Source organism: Ooceraea biroi, chromosome 13 (genome assembly GCF_003672135.1).
Source record: "Ooceraea biroi isolate clonal line C1 chromosome 13, Obir_v5.4, whole genome shotgun sequence".
NCBI lineage: Eukaryota > Metazoa > Arthropoda > Insecta > Hymenoptera > Formicidae > Ooceraea > Ooceraea biroi.
This window is the reverse complement of record NC_039518.1, coordinates 3,025,329-3,037,675: the sequence shown is the minus strand read 5'-3', so window position 1 is coordinate 3,037,675 and position 12,347 is coordinate 3,025,329. Positions and strand designations below refer to the sequence as shown.

The window sequence follows — 12,347 nt, the reverse complement described above, 5'->3', positions numbered from 1 at the left end:
AATCTTACATTTCTGCTATAAAGTATACTATGAACAAAATAAGCATAAAAAGCGTGTGAAAAAACACCGCGCATGCTTGGTCAGTGTGCGCTACGCCCGTAGATTGCCGGTGTGACAGGTTTCCTAACCTCGAAACCGTCACTTTTCAGCACGTAATAACTTTTTTTCTACTTGAGAGCGACGATTTTCCTTCTCGCAATCGTGTTTTAGGACCAAAATATACATTTCTACCAAGTTTGAAGGAAATCGGAGAGGAAGGAGCTCTCCTTCACAATTACCCAATAAAAAGATATATTTCTTGAAAAATGCAGGAAAATCACTGATTCCGCCGGTAATACAGACGACTCCAGGATCGCCTTAATTTCAACGTAATTACTTCGAAATGCAGTCGAATAACGTATTTACCGACAGCGTATTGTTCGACGAGTTTCCAAGAGCGTCGCAGTTAATGCGGTGGCGCTAGTCGCGCCCGGGACTTCGGCTGCACGCTCTCGCTGTCTTTGTTTCGTATCACGTTCGACGAGACGACCTGTCAAAGATTCGCTTTCCAGGCCCTGGTTTGTCTCGTTACAGGTAACGTGGATAATACATTCTCGCGGCTTCTTTCACCGCGCTGCATTTTTCAGAGACCGGCTGGGATTGGAGTGGAAGACAGTGGGCCGATCTTCGTCGGGGAGCATTGGCATATTTTCGAGGCAGTGCCAACGGAGTAGTGCGAATTTGTTGTGGTACCTGTGGCGGCGTGACAACACGAAGAAGTGAGGTTTGTTTTATTTTAAGTAAACGTACTTTTGCGCATATTTTACATATTTACATGTGTACGTATTTTTGGTATGTATTTCAGGTCTATATATGTGTGTATCGATTTATATACGAGCTCGATATATGACTGTCTAATCGTCTCGGTTTACGCATAAACAAAACATCACTCGGACAAAAATATTTACCTTCGAATCTGTGCTCGATGGCCATACAAATACTTCTTCTTCCCACACTCTAAATAGAAATTTGATATAAAATAAATAATATACAGGGTGTCCCGGGTTTTAACCGACAAACTGCGGGAGCATATTCTACTAGTGGAAATAAGAAAAAATTCTTATATCGAGTTTGCTTAGAAATGCTTTATTACAAAGTTATAAACCAATATTGAAAAGAAATATGAGATAAGTAACAACGGATTTTTTCACAAAAATATAAATTATGTACGCAATGATTTAATGACGCATTTCAAAATGTTGTCCTTGCACATCGATACAAGCTAGACATCGACGTAGTACAGAATTTGTTACAGTACGACATTCCTGAAAATTTTGTTGCATCTCAGTAACTGAATTAGTAATTCGTTGCTTTAAATCTATCTGGTACTCTCCTGTTAGGAAATCTACGTTGATACTCTCGTACGGCAGCTCGTGCATTTCCGTCACAGAATCCGTACACGAAATGAATATCGGTGTATTCCTCATTTGAAAACCCTTTTGGCATTCTGATAGTAATTGCTAGTTGACACGACGATTGAAATCTAACAGCTACTGCTGTGAAAGTAACAATCATACTGAATCGTTTCAACATAGTGAACATGAAGACATGTGAATACACATAACATAAACATCTTCGACCTTCCAAATTCTACACTATGTTCTGTTGTTGTTACTTATCTCATATTTCTTTTCAATATTGGTTCATAACTTTGTAATAAAGCATTTCTAAGCAAACTCGATATAAGAATTTTTTCTTATTTCCACTAGTAGAATATGCTCCCGCAGTTTGTCGGTTAAAACCCGGGACACCCTGTATATACATGGATACGTATTAATTTCTTAATTTTATTAACATGTCCTGGAAAGGATTATACATATGAGTTTATATGTAACAATATAAAGGCACTTTCCAGGACTTAAATATTTAGCTTTGAATATATTAAATAAGAAATATATATATAAACCTTTTTATATTTATCAGAACCGTTACTAAAGATCCTTGTTGTGAAGTATATACTGTGACTCATATAATATACAGGGTGTCCCGGGTTTTAACCGACAAACTGCGGGAGCATATTCTACTAGTGGAAATAAGAAAAAATTCTTATATCGAGTTTGCTTAGAAATGCTTTATTACAAAGTTATAAACCAATATTGAAAAGAAATATGAGATAAGTAACAACGGATTTTTTCACAAAAATATAAATTATGTACGCAATGATTTAATGACGCATTTCAAAATGTTGTCCTTGCACATCGATACAAGCTAGACATCGACGTAGTACAGAATTTGTTACAGTACGACATTCCTGAAAATTTTGTTGCATCTCAGTAACTGAATTAGTAATTCGTTGCTTTAAATCTATCTGGTACTCTCCTGTTAGGAAATCTACGTTGATACTCTCGTACGGCAGCTCGTGCATTTCCGTCACAGAATCCGTACACGAAATGAATATCAGTGTATTCCTCATTTGAAAACACTTGGCATTCTGATAGTAATTGCTAGTTGACACGACGATTGAAATCTAACAGCTACTGTTGTGAAAGTAACAATCATACTGAATCGTTTCAACATAGTGAACATGAATACATGTGAATACACATGACATAAACATCTTCGACCTTGCAAATTCTACACTATGTTCCGTTGTTACTTATCTCATATTTCTTTTCAATATTGGTTTATAACTTTGTAATAAAGCATTTCTAAGCAAACTCGATATAAGAATTTTTTCTTATTTCCACTAGTAGAATATGCTCCCGCAGTTTGTCGGTTAAAACCCGGGACACCCTGTATAAAATAAAAGAAACATCTTTTGAAACTCATTGCAGACGGCCTGTTATTGTTAATCATCTTTTACACGTGATCTCATGACTGTGTGTTACTTATGTACAGAGGTTATGTTATCCTAAAATATTGCCCACCAGGAATCACCATGACGGGCGGAAGCGCTACCGAGAAGTCGGCCAGTAATCCCCTGGAGCAGTTCGTGCTGCTGGCAAAGACTGCGAAAGGCGCCGCCGCCATAGAACTCATACGGCAAGCGGTCGAGACGCCCGGCGTCCACGTGTTCGGCGAGCTCCTGGACATGCCGAACATCAAGGAGCTGGAGAACGGACCCTACGTACAGTACTGGAACACTCTGAACCTGTTCGCGTACGGCACCTACAAGGACTACCTCGAGAACAAGGACAAAGTGCTAGAACTGACGCCAACGCAGAAGAAGAAGCTCCAGCATCTCACCATCGTCACGCTCGCTACGAAGAACAAATGCATACCGTACTCGGTGTTGCTGGAGGAGCTGGACATAAAGAACGTCCGGGACCTGGAGGACCTGATCATCGAAGCGATATACGCCGACATCATTCACGGCAAGCTGGATCAGAAGAACTCGCAGCTGGAGGTGGACTACGCCGGTCTAGGGCGGGACGTTCGGCCGGGCGACACCGGCGCGGTGGTGGAGACGTTGGCTGCCTGGGGCGAGGCGTGCGACACGGTTCTCTCGTGCATCGAGCAGCAGATATCCAAAGCCAACATCGAGAAGCAAAGGGCGACCTATCACAAGGACAGGGTACAGAGAGACGTGAGTTGTCTTCCGCCGTTCACGCGTGAGAAGAAGTACGAATCGTAATGTCCCGCTGTCGCTTTCTAGATCACCAACATAAAGAAATCGCTCGCGGCCCAGGCGGGTGGCGCCGGCATTCAAGAAGCCGACGTGGCCGGCGGCAGCTCGAGCGCGGGCGGGAGCGAGTCGGGCAGGGAGGCCATGCCGGCGCTGTCGGAAAAGAAGAAGCTACAGAAGGTCAAGTGTATCAAAGTCACCGGTAAGTTTTGGAAGACGTAAACATACATAGTAGTTACATCCCCGCGTGCACACTCTTCGCACCCTGTTGTCCACTATCCCGCTCGTCGGGTGTCGGGACGTCGCTCGCTTCGGAGATCTGCTGTAAATCGTGGCCGAACTGTTGTGCGACCTAGCCTAGTAGCAAATTGGACTGGAGACAGAGAGGGGAAAGGTCGTCGTGTGTCCTTGCGTCAGACGTTTACCTACTTGCTTTCCTTGCGCGAGAGAAAGATGAGACTGAATGGCAAATGAGCTGTGGATGTGGAGTGAGAGATCGGGTTGTCGCTGCAACGAATCTGTCGATTATGCGCAGAGCATGATTCACTTCGCTGGATCGAGGATTCATCGCGCACGCCGAGACTGTCGAGTCGAGCAAAGACTTTTTAGAGCAAAGTAGAGAATTAATATTAGCATAGCATCGAACTGTATGTGTCAGATTGTGTAAGTTTACTCGTTCTGCAACGTTGCAACGTTGGTGGATCGCCGTGCTGTAATGACGAGTAAAGTCGATAGTGACTCTTGTCCCTCGTTGAGATATAATTGTAAAGATGACTCGTAGGCACACGTTAGCATGAGAAGCTTTTTGGGAAAAAAACCGAGTATTGTGTCTAAAAATTTTCATTATCTGGTTTAAGGATAGAGGGAGTGATATACAGGGTGGCCCATTTTAATTTATACAGTCGATTTTTTAAAAAACTAAAAGAGATACGAAAAAATGTTTCAGACAGACATGTCACGATTTCGAGGGGGACATAAGACGATACCATTGGTTTGACCTTGAATAGTCGTTTGAAGGTCACGCGAAGATCACCTTCAATTTCTTAAATTGAAACCCCAACTTTTTATTGCAGATTCTTATTCTCCATCGAAAAGTAAGTAACTTTTGTCTGAAACATTTTTCCGAAAAATGTCATCTTATGTCCTTAAAATGTCTCAAAATCATCTTGAAGATCATTTTAAGGACATAAGATGACATTTTTCGGAAAAATGTTTCAGACAAAAGTTGCATGTTTTCTCGCGTAGAATCCGAATCCGTAATAAAAAAATACCATGTCTCATTAAAAAAATGGTATTTTTTATTAATGAGACATTGAAGGTGATCTTCGCGTGACCTTCAAACGACTATTCAAGGTCAAACCAATGGTATCATCTTATGTTCCCCTCGAAATCGTGACATGTCTGTCTGAAACATTTTTTCGTATCTCTTTTAGTTTTTTAAAAAATCGACTGTATAAATTAAAATGGGCCACCCTGTATATGTTTTCTAGTTTCTGTCGCGTTATCTTTTTGGAATATTTCCGGTGTCTGCTGTATAAACGACCTTTTGATACTATCGTTTATGCAAAACCGAGAAAGATTATTCTCGAAAGATACATGTACGAGATATATATATATATATATATACAATATACATATATAAACATATACATAGGTGTAGCATGTATGTGTGATGACTGTCTCTCTGCATCGAATACTCTAAAAGGATTTTTTAGTAAATTTTTCTTGCGACTAAGGCTATGTCGTAGGTAAGCTTAAACATTCTTGTAACATACTTGTCTAATCTTTTTTTTTATTTTCTTTTTTTAACCAAAGACATGTTTTTAGATGATAACAACAACTAGGTAATACAATAGATGAATAAATTTGAGAATACGGATGTGGAAAGGTAATTAAGAGGAGACACGGTTTTCTAGAATGCATTTGAGAAATAATGCAACGTGCATTGTACATATTTGTGAACGCATACGTGCCTACTCATTGCCAGTTGTCACATAAAACGGTATGTCCACTGTAACGGGTCGATCGATGCTTACGTATAATTTCGATGTTGATGCTGTCCGTACCGTTTGCGTTAGACTCCATAGATTCTCGTTTCGTAAGGACGCTGTAATCGCTGAAGAATTCGCTGACGAAGCGTAACTAGTCGGTCCTTTCTGAAGAAACTTGTATATTCAAAATACTGTAAAAGTATGTCGCCTGATGTAGCTTAGCAAAGAAAAATGTCAGTCGTCCGTTGAAGCGTTGTAATTGCTATTCGAATAAAAAGATAATATATTTTAGCGAGGCTTTTTCTATTTTTCCGCACCCTTGACGCCTCTCTATCCTCCACGTTCACGACGTAAGGTGATCGGAGAACCGATGGACGCTAGGCTCTGAGAAATCGTGCGTGTTGCGCGGGCGTGAAGTCCTCAGCATCGTAGGCCGACGTGGAACCGTACGTCGCTCTGATTAGAAATTCGATAGCATCCATCCTGGACGTGTGAGTTTTATTTGCTAAATTGTCCAGCTCCGCAAGTCGTGCCGCAAACGCGTGTTCTCCTTAACGGGTAGTCGGGCGTGTTCGTTGTACGAAGTTTCTCAGATTTGCCTTCCGGTTTCCTGCTTTTCGAAGCGAGTTTGAACCGTAACCGCGCAACAAGAGATCGTGAGTAAGGGCGATGCCAGTTTACGCGACGCGGACGTTGGAAACTGCAACCGCGCGATCTCGGTGTTTTGTTCCCTTTTCCATTGTGTACTCATGGTTTGAAACAGGAGTCATAAATCACACGCCTAATCGGGATTTTCAGGATCTGCTACTGATCCGCTAATGGTCGATGGGACGAGTTGGGAATAGCCGAGAAGGTGAATTAGGCGATACCTTGCGGCGTACCAAGTCGTTCGGATACACACACTGTCTCTCTCTCTATCTCTCTGCGATTCTGACGTTGGGGCGCATCGTATCTCCTGTGTAACTTTTTGTAGCTTTGGACAAAAATAAACAGCATCCCTGAACTGTCTTATATTTATTGTAAGTCGCGCACTCCGTGTGCGCGTGCAGCGAAATAAAACGTGAAATAAAACGGATAATCTATGACCCCAGGGGTGTTTTTCCTTTTCTCCGCCGTAAGATCCGCCCTAGGTAAGAAAGAATTGATGATGATTGCGCCGTCGTCGTCGTCGATTTTATTCTGTAACTTTCATTTCAACGGATATACATTACGCTACCACTATCGTTTCTTTTTTTTCCTCTCTATTCTAACTCATACGTATTTAAAATATTTTTAGGTTGTGTGTGTGTGTGTGTGTGTGTGTCGCTTATGCGTATAATAATGGTAATAATAATACAATCGTTTTTGACATTGTCATTGCATCGCATTTCGTACTTATACGTCGCACAATCACTCTCACGCACTCGCGGTTCTCTCGTTTTCTTTTATGAGTCAAAAGAACATTACGATTAAATTGGTTCCATACGTGCTAAGACGATAAATCCGTATTTACGATATTACACGTGTATGTACAGTTATGTATAATTCATTTATATATATGTACATGCAGACGCGCGACTAACGCCGAGCATCTAAGAAAATGTACATTTCCTTGCGTTGTTTCGTGTCGGCCTTTACGTGTAATGTAGATCCTTATAAACCTCTTAAATTATTGTTTGCCTAAGATGTACGTAAATTTACATTGAAAAATCCTTCCGATAACTCGCGCAAGTGCCAAATCTCTTTCGGCAATTTTTTAATTTAATATTATCTTACTTTTGTTTATTATAATAACTAGTACGTGCACTAAATTGAAATTAAAAGTCACTTTTATTACGAACGGATCAAGTGTTATAATAAGAACGCTCAGCCAAACGATGGATTCCAGGCTCAGTTATATCCAAAGTTTGGCGCGAAAAAAAACGTGAATCGATGAAACATAATGTTTGAAGAGTGCAGGACCGTTCAATCAAGCTAATACTCACGTACGTATAAAGATCGATCGAATCAAGACTTTGAGCAAATAATTAATTATAACTTACGAGTACTTGCAAATACGGTTACATTCCTCCGGACACTTGCGTACACACGCGAATCACGCACGAATTCATGGCAGTTTACTACACGAGAAAGTTACAAGAAAGAACAGAATTGGAGGTAGTATACAAGAGGGATGAATTATATACAGGGCGGCCCATTTTAATTTATACAGTCGATTTTTTAAAAAACTAAAAGAGATACGAAAAAATGTTTCAGACAGACATGTCACGATTTCGAGGAGGACATAAGATGATACCATTGGTTTGACCTTGAATAGTCGTTTGAAGGTCACGCGAAGATCACCTTCAATTTCTTAAACTGAAACCCCAACTTTTTATTGCAGATTCTTATTCTCCATCGAAAAGTAAATAACTTTTGTGTGAAACATTTTTCCGAAAAATGTCATCTTATGTCCTTAAAATGTCCTCAAAACTCATCTTGAAGATCATTTTAAGGACATAAGATGACATTTTTCGGAAAAATGTTTCACACAAAAGTTGCATGTTTTCTCGCGTAGAATCCGAATCCGTAATAAAAAAATACCATGTCTCATTAAAAAAATGGTATTTTTTATTAATGAGACATTGAAGGTGATCTTCGCGTGACCTTCAAACGACTATTCAAGGTCAAACCAATGGTATCATCTTATGTCCCCCTCGAAATCGTGACATGTCTGTCTGAAACATTTTTTCGTATCTCTTTTAGTTTTTTAAAAAATCGACTGTATAAATTAAAATGGGCCACCCTGTATATTAGGAGTGTGATTTAGTTTTGAGGGTTTTGCAACAGATGGCTGTAGTGTCAGTTTGTTCCAATAGCTGTTTCCGATAACTGTTGTTTCTTACAGTGTTAACATTATCCATGACATTTAGTAGCATTATAGCAATAGATGCGATAACAGTCGTGTTTATATCATCGTAAAAATGTAACTTCCGAAACAGCATTTTCGACATGCGTTGCTTTTGTTTTTTAATCAAAAGAAAACTGCGGCTGACGGTTATAGAATTCTTGTGGAAACTTATGGTGATTCTGCCCCATCAATTAAGGACAAAGAACGCTCGGGACCACCAAGAAAGCTTGAAAATGCAGATTTGCAAGCTTTATTGCACGAAAATCCAACACGATCCACTTCAGAACTTGCCAGAGCATTAAATGTTGATCGTACAACAGTTGCCAAACATTTGCATGAAATGGGAAAAATTCAGAAAGAAGGGAAATGGGTTCGACATCAATTATCGGAAAGTGCCATTTGAACATTTGCATTTCGTTGATCGCCGGGCAAAAAAAGAAGAGTCTTTTGTCTCGGATTGTTACTGGGGATGAAAAGTGGATCTATTTTGATAATCCGAAACGCAGAAAATCATGGGTGGATCCAGGCGAACCATCAACATCCACTCCGAGACGCAATATTCACGGTTCAAAAGTAATGCTCTGTATTTGGTGGGATAGTGTACTATGAGCTGTTAAATCCGCACGAGACTGTCACGGCTGATCGTTATCGACACCAATTGTACAAGGTGAAGCAAGCATTGGACCAAAAACGACCACCAATTGCGAGCAAACGACGGAAAGTGATTCTTCTTCGTGACAACGCTCGACCTCACGTTGCGTCATCAGTGAAAGAAACACTATTAGAGCTTGAATGGGAAGTCTTACCGCACCCCGCGTATTCTCCGGACATTGCTCCATGCGATTATTATTTGTTCCGGTGGATGCAACACGCGTTAGAGGATACACACTTTGATAATTTGGAAGAAGTGCGAAAATTCGTCGACGAATGGATCAACTGAAAAGAAGAGTCGTTTTATCGTCATCTCTTGCCAGAAAGATGGGAAAAAGTTATAGAAAAGGAAGGAAAATATTTTGATTAAGGTAGTCATTCATTATCATATTTAAATACATGCGTCTTTGAGCAAAAAAACCCTCAAAACTAAATCACACCCCTAATAATATAATGTGCAGTATTTGTAAAGAAGATTCGTGTATCGAGTATTCGAGTCATCGAGTGAACCAACTCTGGCGTGTGAGTAGACTGATAAATTCTTAGGTTGCAGAGTGATGCGTTTGATGCGCGATATGTGCGAATTGGATATATCTAAAATGCTAGTAATAATGCTAAAATACGAGTAAAATCAATCAAGATCTCCCAAAAAGATTTAAATCTCTCTCTTGTGACGAAAAAATTTCACAATGGCAAGTGTGACGCGTCTCGCGAGATTGGAGATTTGCGCTGTCGTTTACTATGCGATTCGCGCATGTTACTTCTACGGGGAACAATTCCTATGGTTCGCAGAAAACGTTTCCGAGGAACGAAATGCGAGGGAGGAACATCGTGATACCTACATCTACAATATCGTATTTTGTGATACATACGCGTGTGTATGTGCCCATATTTCGTTTAAATATCAAACGGCGCATCGAGAGTATGTTTACTTGATTCCTCTCTAAGTTTACATATTTACAAATCGATATTTACAGTAATTATAGGTACGCGTACATGGCGATGTACGAGCGTGTTTAACGTTCATTCGTTTTTAAAAAATTTACGAATTTACCCAGCGAATGAAAGTAGTTTCAGTATCTATCGTATCTTTTAAATACATAGAGGAAGTCGTAGCTTTTGCTTCAAACGATTCCTTCAATTTGTTGAGTTGTATTTACAAGTTTAAATTTTCGTGGCGTTTGTCGCGTTTTACGGCAAATGACGTCAAGGGATGACTTCGATATCGAGATATGTAAGTACGCATAAGAAGATAGATGCGGAGAATTTCTTCCAAGCAAATCACTGCATCGTAAAGTATCCAATATAATTAAAATACAGTAATCAAGTATAATAATATTAAAAATCACGGCTGTAATTAATTAAAGCCACGATATTCGAAATTAAGAAGAACGAATGCCGCGTCGCATTTATTAAGTGTGCACGCGAGCGAAATTAATGCAAGGAATTCCGCGTTCTCATTAAACTCATAATTGCAAAGAGATTCTTGTCCCAAGAAAAGTGATATTCTGCTATGCCCGTATGCATCTATTAATTACAATATTAATGACAAGTGATAATAAATAGAGAGACGTGTCATCTATGAAAATTACACGTATTCCTTCCGCCGCGTATATTATATTATTTATATTATCATATATATATATCACTCATGTTATTATGCACTAACAATGTCCTCAACGTTTCCAATTATGCTTATTTGTCTCTCTCGTTAAAGTAAATATTACGATATTTGTAACATGTGCGTTAGGATGCAGCACGCATTCTCCAGGCACTCGTCATGCGTGCCCGGTATACGCCCAACAATATTACAACTTTGAGTTGCGATTTCAGATTCACTCGACTAATATAACCCGACAATATAATTCGATAGAATTTGGAATAAACAATTCTGATCGTTTCTTTGTCCATCCTGGCGACGTAGGTGACCAAGTAATTTTTGAAACGATTAACGAGTATATCTCGAGTTCTCCACCGCTGCTCCAACAATGTCGAAGACGAATATGCCACCTCGAGGAGTGCGGTAGTTGAGACGGTGGTTTCGGTCGTATATATTGGGTTGTTCGGAAAGTTATTTCGTTTTTTCAAGGAAAAATGAAAAGCGGTTTTTTCATATTTAGAATAAATTTTATTCAGTGATGTATTGGCCATTTTGTTCCACTACCTTTCGCCATCTTTCTGGCAACTTTAAGATTCCACGCTCATAGAAGTCCTTTTCCTTATTGACAAAAAATTGAAGCAAGTAATTTTTGACGCCTTCATTTGAATCGAAGTTTACATTGTTCAAAGAATTTTATAAAGACCGGAACAAATGGTAATCGGATGGTGCCAGATCAGGAGAGTATGGCGGGTGTGGTAGCACATCCCATCCAAGCTGTAAAAGCTTCTGGCGAGTGACCAAACTTGTGTGTGGTCTGGCATTGTCGTGATGGAATACGACACCTTTCCTATTCGCCAATTCCGGTCGCTTCTGCTTGATGGCAGCATCCAATTCATCCAGCTGACGACAATACACTTTCGAATCAATCGTCTGGTTGCTTGGTAGTAGCTCGAAAAATACGATTCCCTTCCAATCCCACCATACAGAAAGCATGATCTTCTTTTGATGAATATCTGCCTTGGATGTCGATTGAGCAGGTTCATCTTGCCTGGACCATGATCGTTTTCGCTCAACATTGTTGTAAACAATCCATTTTTCATCTCCAGTTATGATTCGCTTCAAAAATGGTTCATTTTCTTCACGTTTCAACAATGAATCGCAGATGGTAATGCGTCGAATCAAGTCAATTTCCTTTAAATTGTGTGGAACCCAAATATCGAGCTTTGAAACGACTCCAAGGCGTTTCAAATGATCGTAAACGGTCGAATTCGATAAATTTAACTTTTCAGCAATTTCGCGTGTTGTTGTGCGACGGTTTGCATCCACCAGAGCCTTTATTTTCTCGTCATCAGCTTTAATTGGCCGACCTGAACGTGGTGCATCTTTCAAATCGAAATTTCGAAAACCAATTCTGACACTGACGTTCACTCAATACATCTTCTCCGTACACGGCACACAATTTTGTTCTCGCTTGCACTGCATTTTTACCCTTTCGGTAGTAAAAAAGCAAAATATTACGAAAATGCTCACTTTGATTTTCCATGTTTGATGTGATGCCAAAAAAAATTACTTGACAGATCGCAACACAATAAGATACTAAATGACGTCTGAAATGTCAGTTGTCAAAATATA

The 12,347-nt window shown here is 39.9% G+C and overlaps 1 protein-coding gene across 4 annotated transcripts; it reads left to right on the top strand.

The window, feature by feature from the left end:
* Positions 1-450: 450 nt before the first annotated feature.
* Positions 451-6,685, top strand: LOC105285562 (COP9 signalosome complex subunit 7). Of its 4 annotated transcripts, none has more exons than XM_011349821.3 (5): positions 451-573; positions 627-758; positions 2,910-3,565; positions 3,635-3,806; positions 6,394-6,685. In XM_011349821.3, exons 3-5 carry the CDS (start codon positions 2,918-2,920, stop codon positions 6,438-6,440), a joined length of 867 nt encoding a protein of 288 aa, XP_011348123.1. In that variant the 5' UTR covers positions 451-573; positions 627-758; positions 2,910-2,917; the 3' UTR covers positions 6,441-6,685. The 4 variants fall into 4 exon arrangements, with proteins under 4 accessions (XP_011348123.1, XP_011348122.1, XP_011348125.1 ...); XM_011349820.2 differs by having other exon boundaries at positions 458-557; positions 627-763; XM_011349823.2 differs by having other exon boundaries at positions 464-557.
* The last annotated feature ends 5,662 nt before the right edge of the window (positions 6,686-12,347 follow it).